This window comes from Odontesthes bonariensis, chromosome 6, assembly GCF_027942865.1.
Source record: "Odontesthes bonariensis isolate fOdoBon6 chromosome 6, fOdoBon6.hap1, whole genome shotgun sequence".
Taxonomy (NCBI): Eukaryota; Metazoa; Chordata; class Actinopteri; order Atheriniformes; family Atherinopsidae; genus Odontesthes; species Odontesthes bonariensis.
The window spans coordinates 33,269,817-33,294,022 of record NC_134511.1 but is presented as its reverse complement, the minus strand read 5'-3'; the positions used below and the strand labels follow the sequence as shown (position 1 = coordinate 33,294,022).

Below are 24,206 nucleotides of genomic sequence, written 5' to 3'. Positions count from 1 at the left end.
AATTTGAGAACCATGCTGTGCACTGAAGCAACTATAGCTAGGAGGTTTTCATTTGGCTTTTTGTGTTCTATTTATAAACAGGTTCTTTGTCATTGATGCCAAAATGCCAAGAGGTTGATTTATTTTTTGCTCTTCAACTATAAGGCATGTGGGAAAACTGGATATTTTTTAAAGCACATTTTTCTGTATGTCCTTTTTTTTCCTCCAAGAAAGACTGAGCTGTGTTTTAGGATATTAAAATGAGCATATTCATGAGCCAATTGTGAATGAAGAAAATGTGTAGTTTGCCTTATGTAAACCTAGAGAAAGGTACTAAATGGACAAACCTTTTTTTTTTCTTGATAAATAAAACCTACAATGTATCGCAACGCCAGCTTTTATTTTACTATATCTAACTGTCTTTTACTTTTTAAGTCCAAATAGACCCACGATGCTATTTATAGGTTTTGTATGTTTGGAGCTCCGTGTATCCTCTTTGGAACCGCTGCTGTGTCGTCTTTGTTCTGTATGTGTTAATAGGCTGTCTCATGCGTCCTATGTGATGCGTCACGTGGATAGGTGCGGTTTGATGAGCTCAAGCCTACAAATAGTACATATCTGTCGAGAGGACATACTCAGAAGCTGCATTCCTTTTAAAATAGCTAGATTCTCCTAATTTTGCCATTTCACATTTTAGGAACATTTTCCTTGACGAAAACGAGGCTGGAACTCGGCTCACAGGACGCAGCAGGGGGGTAAGTCAATGTTCATTAATGATATTGCTAATATGGGATGTCATACAGCTTCATGTCAAAAGAGGCAAACTATCCCTTTAATGTCAGAGTAAAGCAAAAAGAAACATTTAATTGCAAAATTTAAAACCCTTGTGAACTTTGCAGTGAATTTTGGAATCAGTCGGTCAAACAACACTGCCTGATGTCAAGATGAGGCCTGATCCTGTCCCGTAACACAAAGAGATCATACATTTTAAGCCACATTTGCCTCAAACTAACTACACACGCAACATGACATCTCTTTAACAACAGCACTCATTGTATAAGTGCATGACGCAGAAATGAAGATTTACTGGATTTCTTTTGCAATTGGCCAAATGACAGATGTATGACAAGTGACCAAAATTGCCAGAGTTACGCTCAAGGGATTAATTCCCCGAAGGGCTAAATTGAGGAGCCGGTCTTCTTGATCTTATCGAGACTTAGAAAGACTGCATGTTCTAACTGAAGTTGCTGTATTTCCGCAAATTAAGACTGTGATTCAATTAAAAGCCGGGGCTCTTATAATGGCTGAGGGTGGAATTGACAAGAATAAATAGAGCTCAGCTTCTACAACTGATTGCTGGCAGGCAGGCAAGGAGGGAGGGAAGAAAAGATTTAAAGTATACCCAAAATAATCTTAAACCACTTCAGAACCGTCTGGTAAGCTACAGTATGAATGCACTTTCACAGAGAAAGCCCAACTAAGAACAAGGGTGGTTAAAACTCAAAGGATATTTTAATTAGATACGATGCAGGCAGAGTTAAGTGTGTAGTCAGAGCGTGTGAGGCTAATAGTTTGTTAGCCTATTCCCTGCTTTGTTTATTCAGCTTTCTGACAGTACGATCTCTTCTTCACAATCTACCACTAAAATCGGGGGGGGGGAGAGAGGGCTGGAGCCTCTGCTAACCACACCACCGTATGTGGAAAAAAGGTGCGAGTGTTTGTGGGAATATTTTTGTAAAATAATATGACTAGTCACACTAATAGTAACAATTTGAAATAAAAGCCAACCTCTAGAGGCGTGGCACTCTAAACTGTTGGAAGTAAATAAAGTCGGTCCATAAAGGGAAGTCGGTCCTATTGTTCAGTTATTTAGTTGAAGCCATTTCTTGACAGTATCCACCTCTGAAATTGGTATACGTACCTGTATAAAGTGAGGTCACATCAAAAGCATACAATGGTTCCACTTGGAGACAGTTTCAGATGTTGGATCTTCTTCACAAAGTCTATGGAGTTTTGTATGTGATGTGGAGTTTCCCACCAGGGTGCTGAGATGGAGGTAAGGTGTTTGGTAATGTTGTAGGTGACTGAGTTGATGCTACTGCTGCTGCTGCTGATGGGTCTCCCTCCTTGTGCATCTTGGGGAGTCTATAAATAAACGGTGTAGCCTCACCAGGGTAAAGTCTGTGGTACAATGGATGGTCAATAACTTTGTCTTTTTCTAGGTCTTGTAGGTGACCTGTGACTGATAATAATTGTGTTGAGAACCACAGTGCATCTTCCCTTGTCTGCTGGCAAAATGCTGATGTTTTGGTCTCTGCTGAGGGATGGCATGGCCTTCCTTTCCAGTGGTGTGAGGTTAAAAGGAGAAGAGTGCAGCTGCTACCTTCAAGCTGGTTTTCCTGTGATGTAAGCAGGTAACTGGTGGAGCTTGTCTGAGAGCTGGATGGCCGGCTCTGAGTGCAGGTACTGGCCGGAAAGGAAAGCCAGTTTGTGGGCATACTTGCATGGTGCTGGAACACGAATGGTGCCAGGCCAGTTCCAGTATAGGTGGCACATTTTGAACGTCAACCTGGCATGAGAATAAATGGATATTAATACATTTTTAGAACTGATCAAACATTACTATCAAACTCTATTCGAGTTGGCTCAAGACTTTAATAAAAATTCTGAATCACAACTATAGGCCCGATGTAAACACCAGCAGAGTGAACAGATAGATGCTTTTTGTGGAGCTTAATATATTCTGATCAAATGCTCACAGATTATGTGAGCATCTGTAAAATGTCTACATTCTACAGGAAGAAACTAAATACAGTGGCTTGCAAAAGTATTCACCTTCAAATGCTCAAAATGTTTAGAGGGAGCTACAATGTTTAGTTTAAGATCTCCTTTAACACAGAGTACGACAAATCATTTTATTTTATTTATTTATTTTTAAATCAGAGGAAAACTGCCTCCCGCAATTCCTTTCAGCCTCAAATTTTGTAGCGACACTCAACTATTTTCACCCAGTCGTACCAACTGGGATTCATTTGGATAAATATGACGACAGGAAAATGAGCTGCCTGTGACAACACCATGTTTGACTTGTTTGACTTTACTTTCCTTTTTTTTTTTTAAATTAAGAATAAAGATAAGTTATATTTCATATCATCTCTAATATATACAGTATATAACTTCTTTGTAACAAAGTGATAAGATTGGAATAGACCAACTATCTAAAGCACTTTTTGTAGAATATTTATTGAACAGTTGTAGTTTCAGTCGTGCAGATCCACATCACAGCTGAGTAAGCGTGGCTGGATTCTCACGGCAGTGCTTCTCCCAATATCTAAAACATCTCTCCTATCATCTTTCCTTAACGCCATGTTGTTATCCAACAAGGTCAAGGAAATGAGCTTAGGAACCATAGGAAGTCATTTTTTATTCTTTATTATTCAGCTGGACTCTAGGACAGAGGTACACTTCAAATGGGACAATGACCCTAAAGATACTTGGTTCAAGTTGAGAAGTTTTTTCATAATTCCATGTTGAGAATGTTGGCGTGTTTTGTAGCGTGAACGATAAAAAACAACCAAATATCCATTCTGATTCCAGATTGTGAGGCAATAAAATAGAAAAAATGCTAAAGCGGGGAGGATAATTTTGAGAGCCACTGTACTTACATGCATACATGAATATTTTATTTCAGAAAGTGTATGAAAGTGCAATATATAAAGACCTCAAAGTACAGCATTTTCTTAGACACATTAAGCTTAAGCCAGAGCAGGGCCACTGTAACGGGAGCACAAAAAAAAAAAATAGAAGATCTTGTTGACAGAATCCTCGACTCTTGCAGTATGTGTCATGCTCAGTGAGTCAGCCTTAACCATATCAACATCTTAAAAAAGTGCTCCACCACGAAACAAATGTGCATGTAAGGTGAACGCATCTTGCCATCACTAGTTGCCATCTAAATGAGAAAATAGAATCACAAAGCACATACCTTTGCAAATGGTCTGGCGTGAGGTTTGCTGTGTTGTACAAAGAGATGTAGTGTGTAGGAAGTCCACAGCCGTGGCGAATTTGATGTGCCATCAGATAAAAGTCGACCCTAAATATTAGGAGAGAATCTTTAAAGTATCTGAAATCTAATCTCATGAAACAGTATTTGTCTCAAACCTTTGGAGTTAGTGTCACTTCACACCTAAGCATGAACACCGTCTTTACTTTATGAAAAACTTCTTTTTTCATTTGTTACTAATCTATTTGTTGCACTTCTCCTGTGAACAATTATTGTAGAACAATGGCCGTTTCTCAATACCAAATACGCTAAATATGTACTTGTGTACTTACAAGTATGGACTTGTTGGAATGGACTTCTGAGTAAGGATACGCTCATTGTGCATTCGGAACAGAAGCGTACTTGATTATGTCAAAGATGTTGATGCCAAAAATAAAAATAAACCGTAAACTATTGTTTTTGATTTTTCTGTTCATCGCTGCCCGTGTGTGATTTCAACAGCAAAGAAAAATCAAAACTTCTAGAAAAGATTGAAAATGGACCGAGCTGTGCTTGCAGCTGCCGTTGGAATGCTTTATTTTAAAGCTGAGGAGGAAGCGGTGAGGCTGAGGAGGGAGAAACGGGAGCGACAAGCGAGGATGCGGAGGAGGAGTAGGCTAATGGCATACCTGTCAACTTTTGTCAACTCCTCTGCCATCTTCGCTTGACCCGCACTGCTTTCTGGGATAGCAAGCTGTCTGAAGTCTAAACAAGTCACCACAGAAGCATACTCGATAAAATGGGCGGAGCAAGTACACATCCGGGAATGTGGAGGGTACTTATCTGGATGCGTACTTTGAATTGAAACAGTACTTGGTCGTTTTGTGATGACGTTTCAGAAGTACACGAGAACACAAGTACAGACAAGTACGCATATTGAAAAACGGCCAAAGTCTTCCCAGACAGACTGTCAACAACATGCTCAGATTTATCTGCTTTGCAGTTTTGGAAGGATGCTGTGTCTCTCAACTATAAAAAACTTTTTTAGTTAAGATCAAGTTGTGGTAGATCAAAACGCTTGAGACTGACCAGTCTTTCTGAGTGAGGGTGTGATCCAGAACAGTCCCAGGTGGAGGAGTGCCAAAGCCGTTTGCAACCCTGGAGTAGAGAGTGGTGCTGATGCGCTTTTGGACCACGATGAAGACCAGCTTGGGCTCATAGCTGGGGAATGTCTCAAAACATTTGATCAACTGTGGGATCTCGTACTGCTCCACCATCTTCAGCTGTCCATCGGACACACCGTCCCGATAGACCACAATCTTTTCTGGTAGGTTGTGGTTTACCTGTTCAGCAGAGAAAACTGATGACAGGCTTGAGCAGCAAAACTAGTGTTATAGTCATTCAGACTGAAATGTCCTCAGAGTGGATTTACACCTGCTATAACATTTTCTTCCTCTTATCCTGATAAGATTCAGATACAGACTGGGTGAGGAGTTGTTTTATAGTGATCTGTGGTTCCTTTTTGCAAGGTGCGGTTTGGAAAAACTTTGCAAGGTCTACTAGCAGATAAGTTACCTCGTAGTACTTCTGCAATGCTGCCAGCAGGCAAACTATGAAGCCATTGATCAGTTCCTCATTGGGTGCCTGGAAAGTTACTCTGGAGTACCAGCGGGTCAGTGAGCTGGACAAGGAAAAGGTGTTTATCATCTATTTATTATCAGTGATGCCACACATTCAAACACTGCAAGGCATACCGACTGAAATTCTCTAATAAAACATTTCGTAATGATATTCAGAAGGAATTTTTGGGGGACATAACCCCGAAGCCTGCTTTGTGCAGAGACCAGTGATGTAGAAGTTGGTGGGTAATGATTGAATCAATACTTTAACATTGGGTTGAGCCCCACCCTGAGTCAATAAAAGGTATTACATAAATTACCAAGGAAACATGAAATCAAAGACTAAATTAAAACAAGGAAACTGGATAAAAACACAAGCGTACCTGTTGACACTTGCGACAAAACCCATGACCGACTGATGCGACTTGCTGGTATCATGGTGGACATCAACTCCAATTACCATCAAGTTTTTCTAGTCAAGTGACACAGGAACAAAAGTTAAAGTTGACTGAAAGTTAGTCAAATTAGTAAGATAATTATTTTTTAAAATCATCTTTTAAATATGTGTATTTATTTATAGTATTGTATATTCACAAGTAACAAATTGGCTGTATTAAATGAAGGTGCAGTAACTTAATTCTGGTCAGAAGTGATCACCGACTCCGTAAAATCACAAACGGGATAGAAAATGAATTAAATTCAACTTCAAAACAAGCCTTGTACAGACCACATTTTTGATCAGATAAATCACTATCAGGCTCTTCTACTCCGACTTTGTGCTTCCCAAAGGTTTGCTGTTACTTTTCTGCTTTTGAGAGATGATGCTCACCAGGGGAACGTTGACAGTCCAGAGTTCGCCACCTAACTTGCTGTTCACCTGCAGGAGTATCTTCTGGGCAATACTCCTCAACTTCTGTTGCTGAGATATTGTTCGGACATTGATGGCTTAAGAACAAATCATTTGAGAAAAAAATATATATATATAATAATAAATGAACAAAAATAAAACATGGAAAAGTTCCAGGTCTAAACTTTACAGTCTTTCTCCGATTCAGAAACAGCAATTTTAAAAACAGATGTGAACATTACAAACCTGGGAAGGTACGGGGCTTTTAACACAGCACAGCTTCTTGATGGCACTGTAGAGATCATCTCTTTTGCCGACCATTATGCACACTACAAGCTGCAAATTAGGCTGTACAAAAAGGGGAAATCAACAATGGGACTAAATTTGCATTTCATTGCAGCATTCGCTGATAAAGATGGAAACTTACATTATATTATATTCAATTTGAAATGGGGCACTTGAAACACAACCTGAATCTGAAATAAATGACAATACGCCAACAAGTTTGTACTATTTTTACAATGTGCTGCATTGCAAACATGAGCAGAGCCAACAAGTATTTAATGGACACATCTGTGTATAAAGCATAATGGGAAAAAAGGTTATCGTTTTAGCTGAATTTCTATTTTATGTCACACCTCACTGGTGAGCTGAGAGTGGATGCTCTTGATGTAAGTTTCGGTTCGATCATCCCGCAGTTCCATTCGAATCGGTCGCTCCAGTCGTAACCCGATGGGCCCAGCCACCTTATTAAAAGTTGAAACCAGCTCCTCCGCTTGTTCAGCACAGCGACGAGGGTAGAAGATGGCCCAGTTGTTCAAGGGGACCTTGGGAGGAAGATGGGTCGGTCAATGAAAAAAAAAAAAGATGAGATTCACCATCCATCTTTAAGGCCGAGGCAGAGTAAATTATGTGGTGATGAAAATATCAAGACAGAATATCATGCGAGACAAAACAAAGTCAAAGAATGGAAAACGTTGTTAGCTTAGCCTCTTCAGCTTTGCAGTTCAAAGTTAATATTTCCAGAGAGCTAATGGAGCTTACGGAGCTGATTGAAGCGTCTCTCGTGATCTCTCTGGACCAGGATACATCGGCACCAGTTGCAAAGGATGAGGACTGAAGACAGATGGTTTCAAGGGGCAGCGTTCTACCTTTAATCTGGAGCAGATGAGAGAAAAAAAAGAAAAAAAAAAAGGCCTTTTCAGATGACTTTCAAGCTGCGACTGATGGGTTTCACTGTGCTTAAGTGTCATGTGTGAAAGTAGATCCTCTGCTGGGTTATCCATCTATCTGGCATGTGTAAGTTACCAAAGAGAAACAATGCATATAAAGAGCCAGCACAATACCCCTATACCTCTTAATACCTCTCCAAGAACCATGATATACACACAAGATGTTACAAGAAACTTCCTGGATCAATAACTCTTATACAAGGTATGCCCGTGATGTCACAGTACCCGGAAGTCGCTGCGGCTATGCCCACTGAGTGGCAAAAACATGAGTGGCACAGCTGCCAAATTTTGAAATATTCAATTATATTCAATATTGAACATGGGGAAGAGCTGCTTTGCAATCGACTGTACAAACAGGTTTTCAAAAGGGTTAAAGCAGAATTTCTACAGGCTACCTAAAGCAATAGAAAAGAGACAGCGATCGATCGCTGCGATCCAGAGAGACAGCTGGAAATCCAGGCACCGAAACCTGGATTTGCGGTTCACATTTCGAGTCCACTAACGTTAAATTATGCTGTATTTTTGGGCAAAATCACATCATTGAATTACATAATGTATTGCCAACGTTACTTCAGTAAAGCTCTTATGGTAGCATATTTCACTTAGCTATATTCATAACCCTAGCTAATGTCAGGTAACCGACGTACCCAAAAGTCATACTTTAGTAAAAATAAAGATATCGTGTTAAAGTATTACTTTGGTAACAATGAAAGTCACCTAAATAAATAGTCCTTGGGTAATAATCTCAAAGTGTCTGATGTTGGCTGTACTTTTCTTTTTTCTACCTCAGTCCGAATAAGAGGGGCATGTCGCGGGGTGGATGTGATGTAAACACATACCCTCTATTCAAAATATTAATGAAGCACAATTTCAGTTTCAGCTCAAGGACAGCAAAGAAAAACAACTTTATATTCCATCTTTTTACCTGTGTTTTTTAAAATTTTTTTATTTTATTTATTTTTTTAAATCAAGACATTCAAGCAGCATCTCGATATCCGACACAGAAAGTTGTACTTGATGTTAAAAAGAGGTTGTATTCAGTAGCGACAGACATATTCTTAAGACCGTCTCCAATTTAACAGCTACAATTTGGGTCAGATTCATAGGCACGAGGAACAATGTTAGTGTTTTCTCATGTATCAACTTTGCAATTCTATGAACAGATATGAGAAGCTTATTTTAATAAAGGCCTTTTGAGGATGTTGTTTGAGGTGCTGACGTTATTGGTATTCAAACACCACAAGCTTGATCTCACTTACTCTCATCGACTAAACATGCAATGTAATAATTTGTTTGCATACTAAACATCCAGCTGCATTAACAGTTATCTCAGTATAAACATGTGTATCAAACTACACTAGTTTTAGCATGTAAATAATTTAACATACAGACGCTTGATAATTCATATGAAAATTCTTTTGAAAAATAATGCTACTAATAAAAAGGTCAGTTTTCCACAAGTACACCTGACTGCGTTTGTGCCATATCCTTGAGCTCATGTGGTGTCTGTGTGGAACTGCTAACAGCTCACTCATTGAGACAAAGCTGCTGAAAGAGCCTGTCAACTCCATAAATCAAGCAATAATTATGCAAAGTTGGAAATTTGATTATCCACACACACACACACACACACACCCCAGCAACTAAATCATTTTGTTAATGAGCCTGCGGCCTGACATTGTTAGATACAGACAATAACTATTCATAAGTGTAAAAACACATGCTTCCTTTTTACATTATATCTTGTCAGATAAAAGCAACATTTTTCTGCATTGTATATATCAGCACTCTGTTCTGTTTTGAAGCAGTACTGGTCTTTGAAAGTTCTCAACTGATCCCCATCCCTGCATTTACAACCACTTCATTTTAAAGAGATTTTTTATTTTTTTTTTCATAGTTTGGCTGGTCCTGTGACCTATAGCCAGGTGTGACTTATATATCAAAATATATTTAATTTAACATGTTTTTAAATGTTAATTCATACTGACTGACATGAACCAAGGAGTAAACATTGCTATCCACAGCCACGAGAGGACACTCTTGGCTGCAAAACTGCTCACCCTCTCAAAATGACAAAGTGCAGGTAGTAAAATATGCAGCCAAAAACCGTAATTGAGCAGCAGAAAGAAAGTTTGGAGCGAGTGAGAAACTTGGGAGGGACTGGCGAAAAGCAGAGGTTAATCTTACTGCAATCAAGAAAATAAAGAAAGCTAAACACGGGCTGAATGCAAGAAGGCCAGAGCTGGAGGGACGAGTCCACAGGTGGGTGCTTGAACAACGTGCTGCCTGAGAGGCTTGTCAACGGTGCAGTTATGTCTCCACGCCCCGGTACTTGCCAAGGAGATGAATAGAAATTATTTTGCAAGCGGGCCTTCTTGTTGTTACTGCTTCATGCAACGAACCGCCTCTCTATCAGAGCACGGACAACGGTGTGTCAGAAACTGCCGGCAGACTTCCAAGCCGAGGTCTGCTTTATTGAGTGTGCGTGCTGCTCACCACTCACATTGATGTGCGTGGTCAAGTCCTGTAACACATTAAGATATTCGTTTTCAGACTTGAATGTGCTCTTGGGTATGATCATATGCTGTTCTTCATAGTCAGACTCCACATCTTAGCCATTACCAGCAATAGTTAAATAAATGTGTAATGACCATCTTAACATACATTAATATGCAGACAGAGATTTTTTTTTTTTTTCCCTTGTCCTGTCCAGCATTATGGCAGCAGAATTGTAATCTGAATACCGTTTATGCTAAACACATTTGCAATGCCAAGGGAAGCTTTATGAATGTAAAGCTCCCCTTGACGTCCATCAACTCCTCATTTTTATTTATTAATTTTTGTTACAATATTTAACATGATATGATAATAGTGCCGAACCGGACCGGGGGACAGAGAGAGAGGGAAAGCGAAGAAGAGAAAAAAAGAACAGAAACATGAAGAGACAAACATAAAAAACAATGAAAAATCCGACAACCAGCTGCTACACCTGTAAAAATAAAACTGAAGACGATTCACGGCTTTTGTGGGGAATCCAACCTTAGAAGCACCAGGAGCACCTGTAAGCAGACAAGCAGAGGACAAACACACAAACAAAAAAAAACACAAGCAGCAGCAATCTCCTTTGATACACAGGTGACCTTAAACCACAGGACAGCACAACAACTGCTTAGTGAGCTGCTTAATGAATGTGAGTGTGTGTGCATGAACATGCAATACACGTAGATGGTCCCACATAATAACCATGCTTAAATATCAGTGTATAGTGGCACAATCCCCCCCCCCCAGCAATCAGAAGCAGGCCGAGAGGGCCCCCAGACCCAGGCCACCAACAGCCCCTAAGGAGCACAGAACCCGGGAAGCCCATCATAGGGACGACCACGCATCCCCCCAGAAGACAGCAGAGGAAGCTCCCAGACAGAGCCCCCACAAGCATCGGGCAGAGCCCCCCCGGCGACCAGAGGCGGCAGCCTACCAGCCCCGCCAGGCCCCCGCCACCCAGACATGGGCCGCGCGCCGGAACCGGCCCCCGCGAGCCCAAGTGCCACCAAAACCCCCTGGCAGGGGCCCCGCCCAACACCCGAGAGGGCCAGGCGCCCCAGACAGCCAACCGCAGTGGGCCAGCGCCTGCCCCAGTGCCCCTGGGCAAGCGCCCCGGGAGTCAAGACGTGCCCACAGGTGGGTGAGGCCGCGAGCAGCGGGGAGAAGCAATGCCCCCCCCCATCAGGAACAGCACAAGCAGGCCAGAGGACAGCAGGACCCAGACCCAGACCCAGTCACCCCATAAATCATATAAGACAAAAAAAAAAAAAACACATCCACAAACACTCGCACAGCACATGCATTCATCCCCCACCTCCGCTGTAGTGTGGCGTAACGGGCACATCCGGGGGCCAGCAGCCCCCCAGCCACCACAGACCCCGAACCAGCAGGACAACTCCACCTCCTGGCCCCCCCGCCCCAGGCAGCAACCAGGCAACAGGGGTGCGGGAAGACCCCTCCCCTCTCCCCTCTGGCTCTTTGATATTTTCTAATAGTGAGCATTTAAAATTGAGGGGCAAGCAACCTTGTGGAACTGGGAGCGTGGCCCTCCGGGCAGCCTACATACCCAAAGAGCCCCGCCCACCAGATACCACTCAGTGCTATCGCCCCCCAAAACCTAATGTGTGTGTGTGTGTCTCATGATTGGTAATGTCTAAGGTGTAATTAAAACAAGGGCGGGGGGCTGCAGAGTGCAGCAAATGGGACCACCTACGTGGACCCATCCGCTGCCCCCCACAGAACACACCCGCCCTCAAACCCTACGTGTGTGAATGTGTGCTGTGTACAGGAGCCAGAAGGAAGAGGGGTATGGGGATCTAGAAGACCGGGGGAGAAAGGCTCCCCCGGAGAGGGCAGCCAAGTAATGGCTGCAATAGGCACCCCTGTTTCCTGGGATCCGCCACAGAGCAGGAGGGCTCGATGTTCACCAGGTCCGGGGCCCGCAGCGTATTTGGGGAGCCACTTGGCAACCCGAAGGCACCCACACGCCCCACCCCAGACGGCCCCTACACATAAAGAAAAGAACAAAACAAAACACAACACAACAAACAAAAACAAAAACAAAAACAAATAAACAACGAACAAACCACACAATCACTCCAGTCATAACAGCCCGACAGAGACGGAGATTTTTGTATATTGATGGTGAGACACACACAGCTGGATAAATTCTGAAGTTCACAGGTAAAAATTGTCTGCTAAAATTCATTAAAAAAAAAAAAAAAAAAAGGGTGAATGGACGATGCTTCACAGTTAAGATGGAGAATGACCAAAAACAAAAGCAAAACTGAAGTTTTTGAAGAACAAACCAGCTGAGCTGCAATCAACTCTTTTTACTTATTAATAAAAGAAGAAAGAATCATAAATAAAGACAGCTGCAGTTAAGATCTTCATTTAAACACAGTTGAACTAACATGCATCTTACGTGCATCATGTCAAATAAAAACACAGCTCTGAAGTCCTTCCTCATTTTATCTGGGATTCCCGTCATGAAGGAAAGTTCTGGGACTAAAAGGATCTCTCCAGTAATGATTTGCTGCAATTCAGGGATGAAACCCACGTATGAAGAATACAATATAAAGCTACAGAGAAAGAGAAAAAAGCCATATGGTAAATACACACTGATTAATAAAACATGTAGTCAAGATGGCTCTAAAAAGTGAACGCAGGACATGTTTAAAAGTGTCACTCAAGGAGTTCGGTCTTCAGAGAGCATAATAAACAAAACAAAACATCCTTCCATAAAATGTGCCAGGACAAGTCGGCCCAATCTCAGGGACACTTTGTCCCCAATCTCAGGGACAAATGGAGTTTCTCCTAATTTATGCAGACCTTTTGCTCTAGAGTAAATTGCTCGGGGCATGAGTGGAAACTGAAAATCCAGGGTTAAATTTAAGGCTACCTCAGTAAGCCCTGAATCCAGTTTCACAGTAAAAGCTGGTTGCATTTGGAAAAAAAAATTCAGAAAATGCAGCAGCAAAGCTTTGAAGTATTCTGCATTCCTGCTGGTTCAACTCACATCTTGATTTAGGGTGCCCTCACACTAGAGCTCTTTGGTCCGCTTTAAACGGACCAGAGTTGGTTTCCTCTGATAGTCCCATTTCGTTTGGGCAGGTGTGAAAGCTCATCCAAACTCTGATGCGGACCAAACCAGTGAACACTGGTGCAGTTTGCTTACAGCGGGAACGGACTATCCAGCAGACCAAAGAGAGGAAGTGATGCAAAACATTGCTCCGTGTCTGTAACCACAGCAGCATGTCGTACTCTTTCGGTAATGCTGCGTTCGTCTCATGTACAGAGCAACATGCTGGATAGCTCGCTGCCGTGCCTGCTGCTCGTACTGGACAGCTTCTTGTGAAAAAGCAATCAGGTTTGAAAACCAAAGTAAAAACAGAATACATTTGGTGATCCTCCATTGTTTGCTTTTGTTGTGAACAAGCCGGCTGAAGGGGATGGATTTTCATTTTCCGTCCTGGCCAATCGATGAGCTGGGTTTTCTTCTTCGGTTGTAACTGTGTGACGGCGGATTGGTCCGCTTTAAAAATTGCAGTGTGAAAGTGAACCAAACCAAATGAAGGAGTGAAACTTTTCTGCATTTCCTGCCCAACTGAACAGAGTTCCCAAGACTCACTCTCTTTCTCTGCCCACTTCCCTGTTCAGCCACTTTCAAATAAAGACCACTCTTGCCCAGAAAGGTTCATTATCATTAAGGGAAAACTTAAAGTTTTGGGCTGTTTCCAGCACAGAAATAATTTGGAATGCTTTTAAGGACTCATGTAGCCAACATCCATGCACATTTGTGCAACAGAAGCAAGCAAACTCGCAAACACCATCTCTCACCTTAATAAAATACCTAGTGCAACTCAACTTACTTGGTTTAAAGACCTTTTGAAAATAATAAAATTGTGACCATCACTTCTCCGTGGTTCTCCACCGGCCTGTGTGCACTTAGCATCAGATGTAAGATGCACCAGTGTTAACTGGGTAACTACATTATGCGTCTCTTTGTGTAAAGACACTGGCCACAAAAGAGTCCGTCAAATTATTTCTATTTTGAAAGTCTTTAAGAGAAAATGAAAGGATGAGAAAAGGAGAAAACAAATCCTAAAATGAAATAATTTGATAATACTGAATTGGTGACTGCGAGCACAACTTGTTGTAGCCACAAGGTGGCAGTGTTAGTCTGAGACACAAATTACTGCAGGTCAACTGAAGGGTCTAATTTAAAGAGATGATGACTTCATTTTAAGAAGACCTGCCTCCATTTCAATCATCACAATGCTGAAAAAATGTTTTCACCTTTCCTGCTGGCCTGGACCTCTCCTTGGGTCGATGCAGGAGTAAAGGCTGGTTCAGCTCTTTGATTGTGATCCCATAGTTCGTGCTGTTAAAATGTCAAAACACACACAATGCAATAACGGTTAACATAAAAAAAAAAATAATAATAATAAAACATGAGTCATGCCAACCAGCCTTTTATTGCAATGCACCTGCTCAGTTTTGGTGAGTTCACAGAAAACTGTCTCACCTGTAGTATTCCGAAAAGGAGGTTTGTGTGCCATCCATCAAAGTGAAGGTGTCCTTGGGCGACTTGTTCCACTCAATAGCATCAATGCGATAGGTGCGATTATTGTAGCGGGTGATGACAATGCTGCCAATGAGTTCTTTGGCACATTCGTCTTGGAAGTTCTCTTTGCTCTGTTGGTACAGAGCATTCCTGGCAGACAACAGGACACAAGCAATAATCAATGGTTATAGTCAGCCCTGTCTCATTAGAAAAGTGGCCCCCATCAAATTCACCTCAAAATGAACGCTTCTCCCCAAAGAAAACGTTCCAACCGTTGGTTGGTTAAAAAAATAAATTACAAGAGGATCGGGATGCGAAGAAGAACCAAAAGATTTACCCACAAATATGTGACTGAGCTTGTAGCGGTTTGTAAGCAGGTGTTTATTTAGCTGTGTAACTCACACGACATCAAGCACAGAGTCATTCCGCAAAACCTTGTGAGACACGTCCACGGACAGGTAGAGACACACAGAGCAACGCAGGATAATGGAAATAATAGGGCAGCCATAACAGCAGGAACTTTGGCTCCGATGTTAATTTAAAACTACAAACCGATGTTTTCCAAGAATGACTGCACTCTCTGGATCGTAATGATTTCGGCCAACCAGTTTCAGTCCAATGATTTTCATTACCCTTGAAAAAAAAGAATACTCATTCACATCCTGTGATTAAACCATAACAGTAGCATAATTGAAGCAGAGGGCTGAAAATATTTATGGAGGCGATTCCTTTAAAAAAGGCCTGAACGAATACAAAGAATCCAATGGCAGTTTTTTTTTCTAATGAGGTCTGGACAAAACTTTTTTTAAGTCTACTTAGTGAAGATTTATCAGTTATAAAAGGGCCCAAAATATGGCAAATCTCTTTAAGTGTGTTTATTTTGAACAAATACCTCCTGAGCACAACATTGTAGAATGGGATGCAAAGATCAGAGTTGGGTGGCAAAATCTTCGTCATGTGGATTTTGATTTCTATTTCCTCGTTATCGGTCCGTCTCAAACATTTGAGACCAGCCACCTGCATGTCACCAAAATGACAAAACGAGTGAAGTTCAGCAGACTTTGCATTTTGTAGTTCTGCACAAACACAATACAATATAATTTCACAGTCAAACTCATTGTAAGCAGTTTAAGAGCCTCCTTGGAACCACAGTAGATAAAATAAAATAAAAAAAATAAAAAGGCAGAAGTCATTACAATAAAACTGAATTTCTGTCTGCAAAATTCTGTGAAAACCAGAAAAAACAGCATGGTTATAAGTCTGTCATCTTCAACACAATAACTCTGACACTTACATAGCTCAGCTTAACTGGCAGGTACAGTATGGAGCCATCAAAAGCCACCACCTCCCCTGTGGTTGGACGGTGTTCTTTCATCATGCCAAAACGCATCGCCATCGACTCAACATTTGGTCTGCAACATATTAAAAGACAAAACATGAAATATACGCCACTCTCACATAATCACAAATATTAAAGAAACTTCTGACATCCCACAAAAAGATGGCAGTTATTTCCTCGTTAAGTGGCTGATAGACTGTGAAAACGGTTAATTATACTTACGTAAATGTAATATGGTACTGATACACCGCTTCATTCTTGCATCTAATTGGGATGTGGTTTGACCCAATCGTTATCGGAGTTCCTTTTGTTCCAGATTTATTAAGGGGGTCACTGGGTGGAGAATAATATAAATGCAGAAAAAGATTTCACCACAGTTCACGCAGGAAAACGTTAACATTTCCAAACAGCTTAAATTGGACATGGAACGATCCTTTCCACTCGTTTAATTCTTAATCTTGGGTACCTCTACATTAGTCTTGCACACTTTTATAACTCCAAATAGTTTGTAATTAGTTTAGAATGAGGGAGAGTTTCTCTTGGGGAAAGTCTCCTGAGAAATGGAGGATCTGCCCATGGGTTTGATTTCAGAAGTGCTGGGGACAATTACCATAAACCTGAGTAAGGTTTGAAAAGTGCTGGGTACAAGCTAGGCCCATTACTTCCGAATTGAAGTTTCATGATAAATAATAGGCATTGCATTAGATGATGCGTATTGACGCGATATTGTCCCCATATTAAAAGTTAAAAGCCATCTGCGCGTCCTTGTTTAGGCCGTCGGAAACATCCTGGGTTGGGACAAACTTAAGAGTAGGCCCTATTCGTATTTCAAAATCCGCATTTTAGTACAAGACACGATTTCCAACAAATCTCAGACAAACCTCGACCAAGCAAAAGCGCATCAGGAGACGTAGCCTGGCTACAAACAGCCCTTGATCTGACAAAGTTTTCAAACATTGCCAGGCTATGAAACGACAGACAAGAGTGAACGAGCAGCAACCCCTCTGGGAAATAAGTTTTCATTCATTGTCTATCTCGCCTGATATGCATCATAAACACTGACGAATCTTCACCTGCAACACCAGCGACGTCTTTCATCGCTCGTTACACTGTAACAGACTGCAGACCGTAAGCACAGTGTGTGGGAGCGGAGCGGATTCAACATAGTTGCTATTCAGCAATGGGGGCGGATCGCAAGCGCATTCATACAAGGAGAGTGAAAGCAGAGCGGATCAAATAGTCTTTGGTTAGGAGAATGCCATGATATAAAATGATAGTTTTTAGGAAAGCAGAGTAGTCTGTTACATGCATGAGCTCACCAATTCAGCTTCTGCACCAAAAGCGGCATTTGCACTTTCTCTACTTTTTTAAAGTGGTGGAGACAAATCTGCTTGTCAGACAAAGTGCCGGGGACGCGTCCCCACCGTCCCCGGCGGAAATGACGCGCCTGGATCTGCCTAAAAAGTCTTCTGATTGGTTGAACACCTAGAGGTTTGCTAAGGGTTTGGGGAGGGGGAGATGTGGCTCATGAACATGCACTACTACGATTGTTGGCCAGAAAGCTGCAACAACTGAACAAGAAAAAGAAACTTTGAGAGAGAAGCTACATCCAGCTGCACATGTTCGAGCCAAAATCGGATCCCTAATATCACTGGATATCTGTGTTTGGAACACATGCTCAGAACCTGCAATCGCTTGTATGAGTAACTCAGTGTTTCGAAGAGCTGAAGCAACAAATTAATATTTGCACTGTTTTGTGCATAATTGCATTAACACAAAGTATCACTATCCCTTTTAGCAGCTTTTTCATTCAGTGTAACCATCATGTTTGCATCAAAATGCATTTAAACATCCAATACCAACACAACACAGACATGTGAAACAGTCTCACTGTGAGGTTCAGAATCGAGCCTTTTTGGTGTTGGCCTCAACTTTTAGCTTCAGCCAGCAATGTACTGGTTCTTATTAAAAGAAAAAAAAACTGCATTCACCGATCCAAGATTGCTGGCTCCCTTGGAGAGGCTGAAAAGAGTCAATTTGCTCTCAAAACCAAAACCATATATTTTTTTAAGACATCTGACAAAAACAAAGTACCCTGCTCTAAAAGCAATTGTGAAACACTTGTTTCTTGCTGTGTGATAAGTTCCACTTTCAAAATACTCGCAGAGGATAACGTGCACACTCCCGTGGGCACACAGTGCCTGGAGAATTTCACTGTAAAAGGGGGGGGTGTAAAAAATAAAAGTTCTTCAAAATAATTCCTACGTTAATAATTGGTCACACAGAACTTTATTGTATTAACCCATAAGAACCCAGACCCATTTCTACTTAAATGAAAATTAAGGGGGTTATAACACAGACTAAATAGACCACATAGAACCCATTTCAGATTTTTTTTCCAAAATACCACCCCCCACTGTCAGAGATCTGTAATGTGACATATATGTCACATTGGGAGTTAAGAACCTGGATAATTTCTCCATCAAGGAAAATTATGGGGGACGTAAGGATGTGTGACACCTGTGTCACGGTGGGTGACACAGGTGCGGCTTATCTGCAGATTTTCACATCTTCATTGTAAACAAATTAATAACATAGCTAATTACACTGCTCGGACTGTTCAGCTCTGTTTCAGACTGATACCTCCGGTTCAGGAGGTATCAGTCTCTTTTTCAATCGCGGAAAATATTTTTCAATACTCATCTGGATTGAAGCAGCAAACATTCAGTGTAAGAGTTTAAAAAAATTACTTTATTTGATTCACAGCTGCTAGTGTTTTGACCTCGACAACCCAACGACAATTTATTTTTTTTTTAACGGCAAATTTGCACTAGTTAACTTTATAAAGAAGGCGTAATCGCTTGTTTGCTATGGGTCGGGTCGGGTCGGGACGGGACGGGACAACATTGTATTCAAAATATAAAATATTTTTATAGGACTTTTTAATGTGTGATTTTATAAAGGTGCACGTGATACCAACCTTTCGTGAATTTCGCCAGCAGTCTTCTTTCGGTTGAGCTAGCGGCTACACGGAAACGTTTTTCACTGTAAACGATACTTTTTCTTATCGTTTGGCTGTCGCGGCCACACGGAGCCGGCGTTTCCACTACCCCAAAACGATAGTTTTTGAAAACGGGTTCCAGAGTGGGAAAGTTTGAAAACGGCCTCGTTTCGTTTCCATTGTTACAGCTAAAACGTTTTTGCGTCAGTCACACGTTGACGCTGGGAGCCAATTTTAACCCTGCTTTGGCTGACGTTACCTCATATTTTTATTAAGTTACTGTTTTGTTTAACTCTTAATGACTGAGCCCATTCTCAACTGGCTGAGCAACCTCCAAAAGGAATGAACAGGGGTCACAAAGTAATGGATGACTTATATCTAATGGTGTCTCAGCTTTTAATGTCACCACCCCAGGAGGTAAAGGCAAAAAAGAGAATCATACTTACCGCACTGCTTCCATTGTCAGCATGGTGGTATCCTGAGTGGTAGGCACAGGGGGCACAGCACCTTTAGAGTACAGTATTTGCATTTCATTAGAAATATAGATTACCCCCTTACACACACATAACAGGACAATCCGTACACACAGGATATTCTGCAGGCCAGCAACTCTGATGTGCCCTTGTGTAATAATCACTGGCCATAAAAAGGCACATTACCAAAATATTGCCAAGGGCTACATTGGTGCCATGCGACTCATGTGGGCCAATAGATTTGGCAACCCAGATATCAAAGCCATAATGCCTCGTAACCGCTTTCTTGAAATAAAGCGGTACCTTCACCTCGACAACAAGGACACCAGCAAGGAGCGCATAACGGACAAATTTGTAGCAATTTCAGACATCTGGCAGCGGTTTGTTCAGAATTGTTTGTTGTCCTACGGTCCAGGGCAACATGTTACCGTGATTGAGCAGTTATTTCCTTCAAAGGGTTTGTTGTCCCTTTCTGCAGTACATTACATCGAAGCCAGACAAGTTTGGAATCAAGTTTTGGATTGCAGCAGATCTGGACACAAAATGCATGTGTAATGCCATCCCTTACTTGGGAAAAGGTCCCACTCATCCGACGGGAGAGAGGCTGTCAGAGAATGTTGTTTTAAAATTGATGGAACTGTTAAAATTGGCTTTGTTCTTAGACATTATGTATCCATATTCAGTATTTTACTAAATAGCCTATGTTCCTAGCTTGTACTTTTCCACTCTACTCATACAACGCGATGCATGTCCTTGAATGGTCCAAGACTTTAAGATGACATAGCGGGACTAAATAACGGGATCAGATAAAGCGTCTCTATTAGGTCAGATAGGTCTGGTACATTAGATACACACCTAAAACAACACTCACACATTGTTTATCACATCCAAAGAGCATGACGTGGACGGTGGTTGGTTTGCTCATGTCACTAAAAACTGGCCAATTATACTCGGTCACGTCTTAGTACAACCTCTGTGAGATAAAGGTGAACATGAATATGAAATGTTTCCAGATATCAGCGCTCGGGCTGATGACCATGAATAAATAATTTGTTCAACTTAAGATTTCTCCAGCTTGTTCTTGGGCTTCCAATGAAAGAATCGGTTAACAGAACCATTTATGGACCAGGGAAGGACTGTAACTATGGATAATTTCTTTACCTCTGTCTTTGGCTGCAAAACAAATGATGTTACAGGGTCAGCTTGTAAAGAATAAAAATGCATACAGTATGTTGGGCTGATCAGAGTTCATTCAAACAGCATTTTGGCCTGTGTCATTACAGGCAGCAACCTCAGTGGGGGTATTGTGGTTCACAATACAATGGAGACAGTTAGCACCTTGAGAGGAATACACAATTTATGCAGAGGGGAAGGGGCATGCAGCAGAAGTGAACATCTCTGGGCCTGCTAGTGTTAATATATTTGTAAAGCCAGAGTCTAACTCACTGAGGGAAACAATTTTCCTTTTGCATACCTGCTCAGACACTCAGTCATTTTAAAAGGTTCATTACCTTTTAGGGAAGGCTGGCAGTGTTGGGGTGTTTCTGGCTCAGGTGCTGGAGAAATTGGCTCGGACTGAACTGAGGGAAAGGAAGCAAGCAGAGCGCGTCCTCGTCCCAATTGGATGTGTGGCATCGCTACTCTTCCCAACCCCACCATCATCTGAGGGGATAAACTAAAGGTAGCATTAGTTCTATTAGTTATTGTTTTTTTTACTTATGAGGAGCAGACTCTTTATACTGACAGAACAATGAAGCATTTAATTTTTCTAAAGTGCTTCCACAAGCTGTGCTTTTTAAATCCGGTTTCATTTTGACTTTTTAAATGTAATTCTTTTCCCTGACCAATAAACAACTACAATAGAAACCAACAGAAAAAAAACCTCTGTAAAGCTCCTGAATATCCATTCTGAGAGACTGTGCACCTAATGACCATTTAAATGTGAACCCCTGAAGTTACATGAATGAACTTAATGAATTAACTGTGAGTTTGATTCTGAGGACAACAAACATTCACACTGAGATGCTGATTCAACTTTTCAGTGATTATCATTTTGCAGCCGTGTTAATTGAAACTGTTAATATCTTTTATAAATTGCACGGGTGTGAGCGAGAACATCTAAAGTTGTTTGGCACTGAAAACACTTAACATGCCACTCCTCTGGCCTACCTCTCTGGTGTACTGATAACGCCTGAAGGGGAACCTAGTGGCTTCAAATCTCCAACATCTCCTGCTCCTCCTCTTCCTAGAACAAAATGTAACATGTCAATTCTCATGGTTACTCTATGCACGCCAACTATACCTGCTTCAGGAGCTACCTAATGGGTCAAGCTCAAGGAGTAGTGCAGAAGCCTTTTAGACCTCACATTGATATACATCACCACTTTCATGCTACGCACAGTCAAACACTACACCTGTGCTTACTCTCTCAAGCAGGCTGTGAGTAGACAAAAATTGGGATATCTGAAAAAGTATTGGTGCAACTAGTTTCAGTCAACAATCATCAACCTATACAGTAGATAGCAAAGGACACTAAGAGGAAATATCAATAATTTTAACTGCTTTCAACTCTTGATAAAAATGTTAAATCTGTCATTTAAAAATAAAAAGATTACACCTAAATCTAGAAGTTGTTGACAATTCTACTTTTATTCATTTAAGACTGACAGCAGTGACAAGAGAGTTCAGTTCAGTAACTAAACAAGTTTATGAGGGCAGCCTCACAAATAAAAGTACCATCTGACAACGTAATGTTTGAGCATATATGTAAACTTACATTCTAACAAAGGAAAAATGGATATATCTTCAAGTCAAACGGGGGACTTTTTAAAATTTTTTTATCCTCCGTTGAGGTTCAGGGCCGATAAAGTCTTACTAACTTGGTCCACATAGCAAAATCAGCTGGAGCCTTTTGGAATTACGCACATACATTTTCCGGAGTATAAGTTGCACTTTTTTTTTTTCATAGTTTGGCTGGTCCTGCGACTTATAGCCAGGTGCGACTTATATATCAAAATATATATATGGCTTAACATGTTTTAAATGTTAATTTATACTGACGAAAATTAACCAAGGAGTAAACATTTCTATCTACAGCCGCGAGAGGACACTCTAGGCTTGTGAAAACTATATGCTAACAAAGAAAGCTAATCGCGGGCTGAAAGCAAGATGGCCAGAGCTGGAGGGACGAGTCCACAGGTGGGTGCTTGAACAACATGTTGCCGGGAGAGGCTTGTCAACGGTGCAGTTATGTCTCCACACCCCGGTACTTGCCAAGGAGATGAATAGAAATTATTTTCTTGCATACGGGTGTTACCGCTTCATGCAACGCATTCGCCTCTCTATCAGAGCACGGACAACGGTGTGTCAGAAACTGCCGGCAGACTTCCAAGCCAAGGTCGACAGTTCCCGTGAGTTCATTGAAATGCAGGTAACTGAACACAACATGTCACCGGATCATATTATCAACATGGACGAGGTCTGTTCTTGGATTTTGTGAAATAAATTTCTAAATAAATGGGACTTATAGTCAGGTGCAACACGTTTTCTTCCTCTTCATGATGCATTTTTTTATTGATGCGACTTATACTCCGGAGCGATTTATAGTCCGGAAAATACGGTATTTGCTTTTATATTCACAACAGCGATTTTTAATACAGACCCACTGCTAGTGTTCCTCTTCCCAAAGAAGTCATGGGATCAATGCCCATTCCTCTAATCATCGAGACAAGTGTTGATTCTTGACCACGAGTTTGCATGCCACTCTGCAGGAAGACATAAACCTTAAATGTAAGAAAATACTTTTAAGAAAATGTAAACATGAAAAACAGTATGAATTTAGATAAATTTCTGGTTCACACCTGTTCTTTTGCCAAAGTAGGGGTGTGTCTCATTGGTGCTGGGGTCATCGTTTCCAGTGGAGGACTTTGTCCATGCTTTGACTCCAGTGTGGAAAGCACAGCACCCCTGGCCACCCCTACATTTGATTCAGCTGCTTGGCGGAGAAGCCCCCTGGCTCGACCAACTGCTGAGTCATCAGGCTGTAACAACAGCCCTCTGCCTTGTGCAAACACAGGTTCAGGGGAAGGCATAAATACTTGTTGTCCCTGAGGGTTATCGCCAGGAGTGAGGAAACCCCTGGCTCGTCTTACACCAGAGACCTCTGTGGCGAGCAGCAGCCCTCTACTACGTCCTACAGCGAGTTCCTCGGGCTGATTGCCTCTTCCGCGTCCCAGCCAATGGACGCCCGTCATGTCAGTGAGGTCAGTCGGCTTGCTTGGATCCATTGGATCAACTTAAGATAGTCAGTTGACACAACAATAAGTAAACTGCAGGGAAACACCAAATAATACATTTAGTAGCATATCTAAACAATCAAATACTAGAATTAGACAACTGGACAAAAAAATAAAGCCACTTTACTTTGCAAAACAGCAAATAAGCACCTCACATCCCATTTCAAATAGAAATAAGCCCAATTTGGTGGCTTTGTACTTTTTTTTTCCAAAACAAGTTTCTTTACAGTTGTGTGCATGTTATGTGGGGACTGCATTAAATTGGTTGAATTAATATTTTGAAATGTTAATTCTATGAACAGCACAGTAAGGCAGTATATCAGCTTTTTAA

General features: G+C 41.4%; 2 protein-coding genes across 2 annotated transcripts; both read right to left on the bottom strand.

The window, feature by feature from the left end:
• Window positions 1-2,364: 2,364 nt before the first annotated feature.
• On the bottom strand, window positions 2,365-17,454 carry LOC142383038 (piwi-like protein 2). Its single transcript, XM_075469154.1, is given in 18 exon segments — window positions 2,365-2,548; window positions 3,965-4,072; window positions 5,051-5,304; window positions 5,537-5,642; window positions 5,964-6,052; window positions 6,410-6,525; window positions 6,670-6,775; window positions 7,066-7,254; window positions 7,472-7,585; window positions 10,121-10,183; window positions 12,650-12,736; window positions 14,500-14,584; window positions 14,729-14,917; window positions 15,170-15,400; window positions 15,660-15,784; window positions 16,062-16,179; window positions 16,329-16,439; window positions 17,426-17,454. Coding segments are annotated over 18 exon segments (2,304 nt in total).
• Window positions 17,455-21,745: 4,291 nt separating this feature from the next.
• Window positions 21,746-23,866, bottom strand: LOC142383037 (piwi-like protein 2). Its single transcript, XM_075469153.1, has 3 exons — window positions 23,439-23,866; window positions 23,242-23,342; window positions 21,746-21,825 (listed from the first exon to the last, which is right to left on the bottom strand). Exons 1-3 carry the CDS (start codon window positions 23,864-23,866, stop codon window positions 21,746-21,748), a joined length of 609 nt encoding a protein of 202 aa, XP_075325268.1.
• Between the last annotated feature and the right edge of the window lie 340 nt (window positions 23,867-24,206).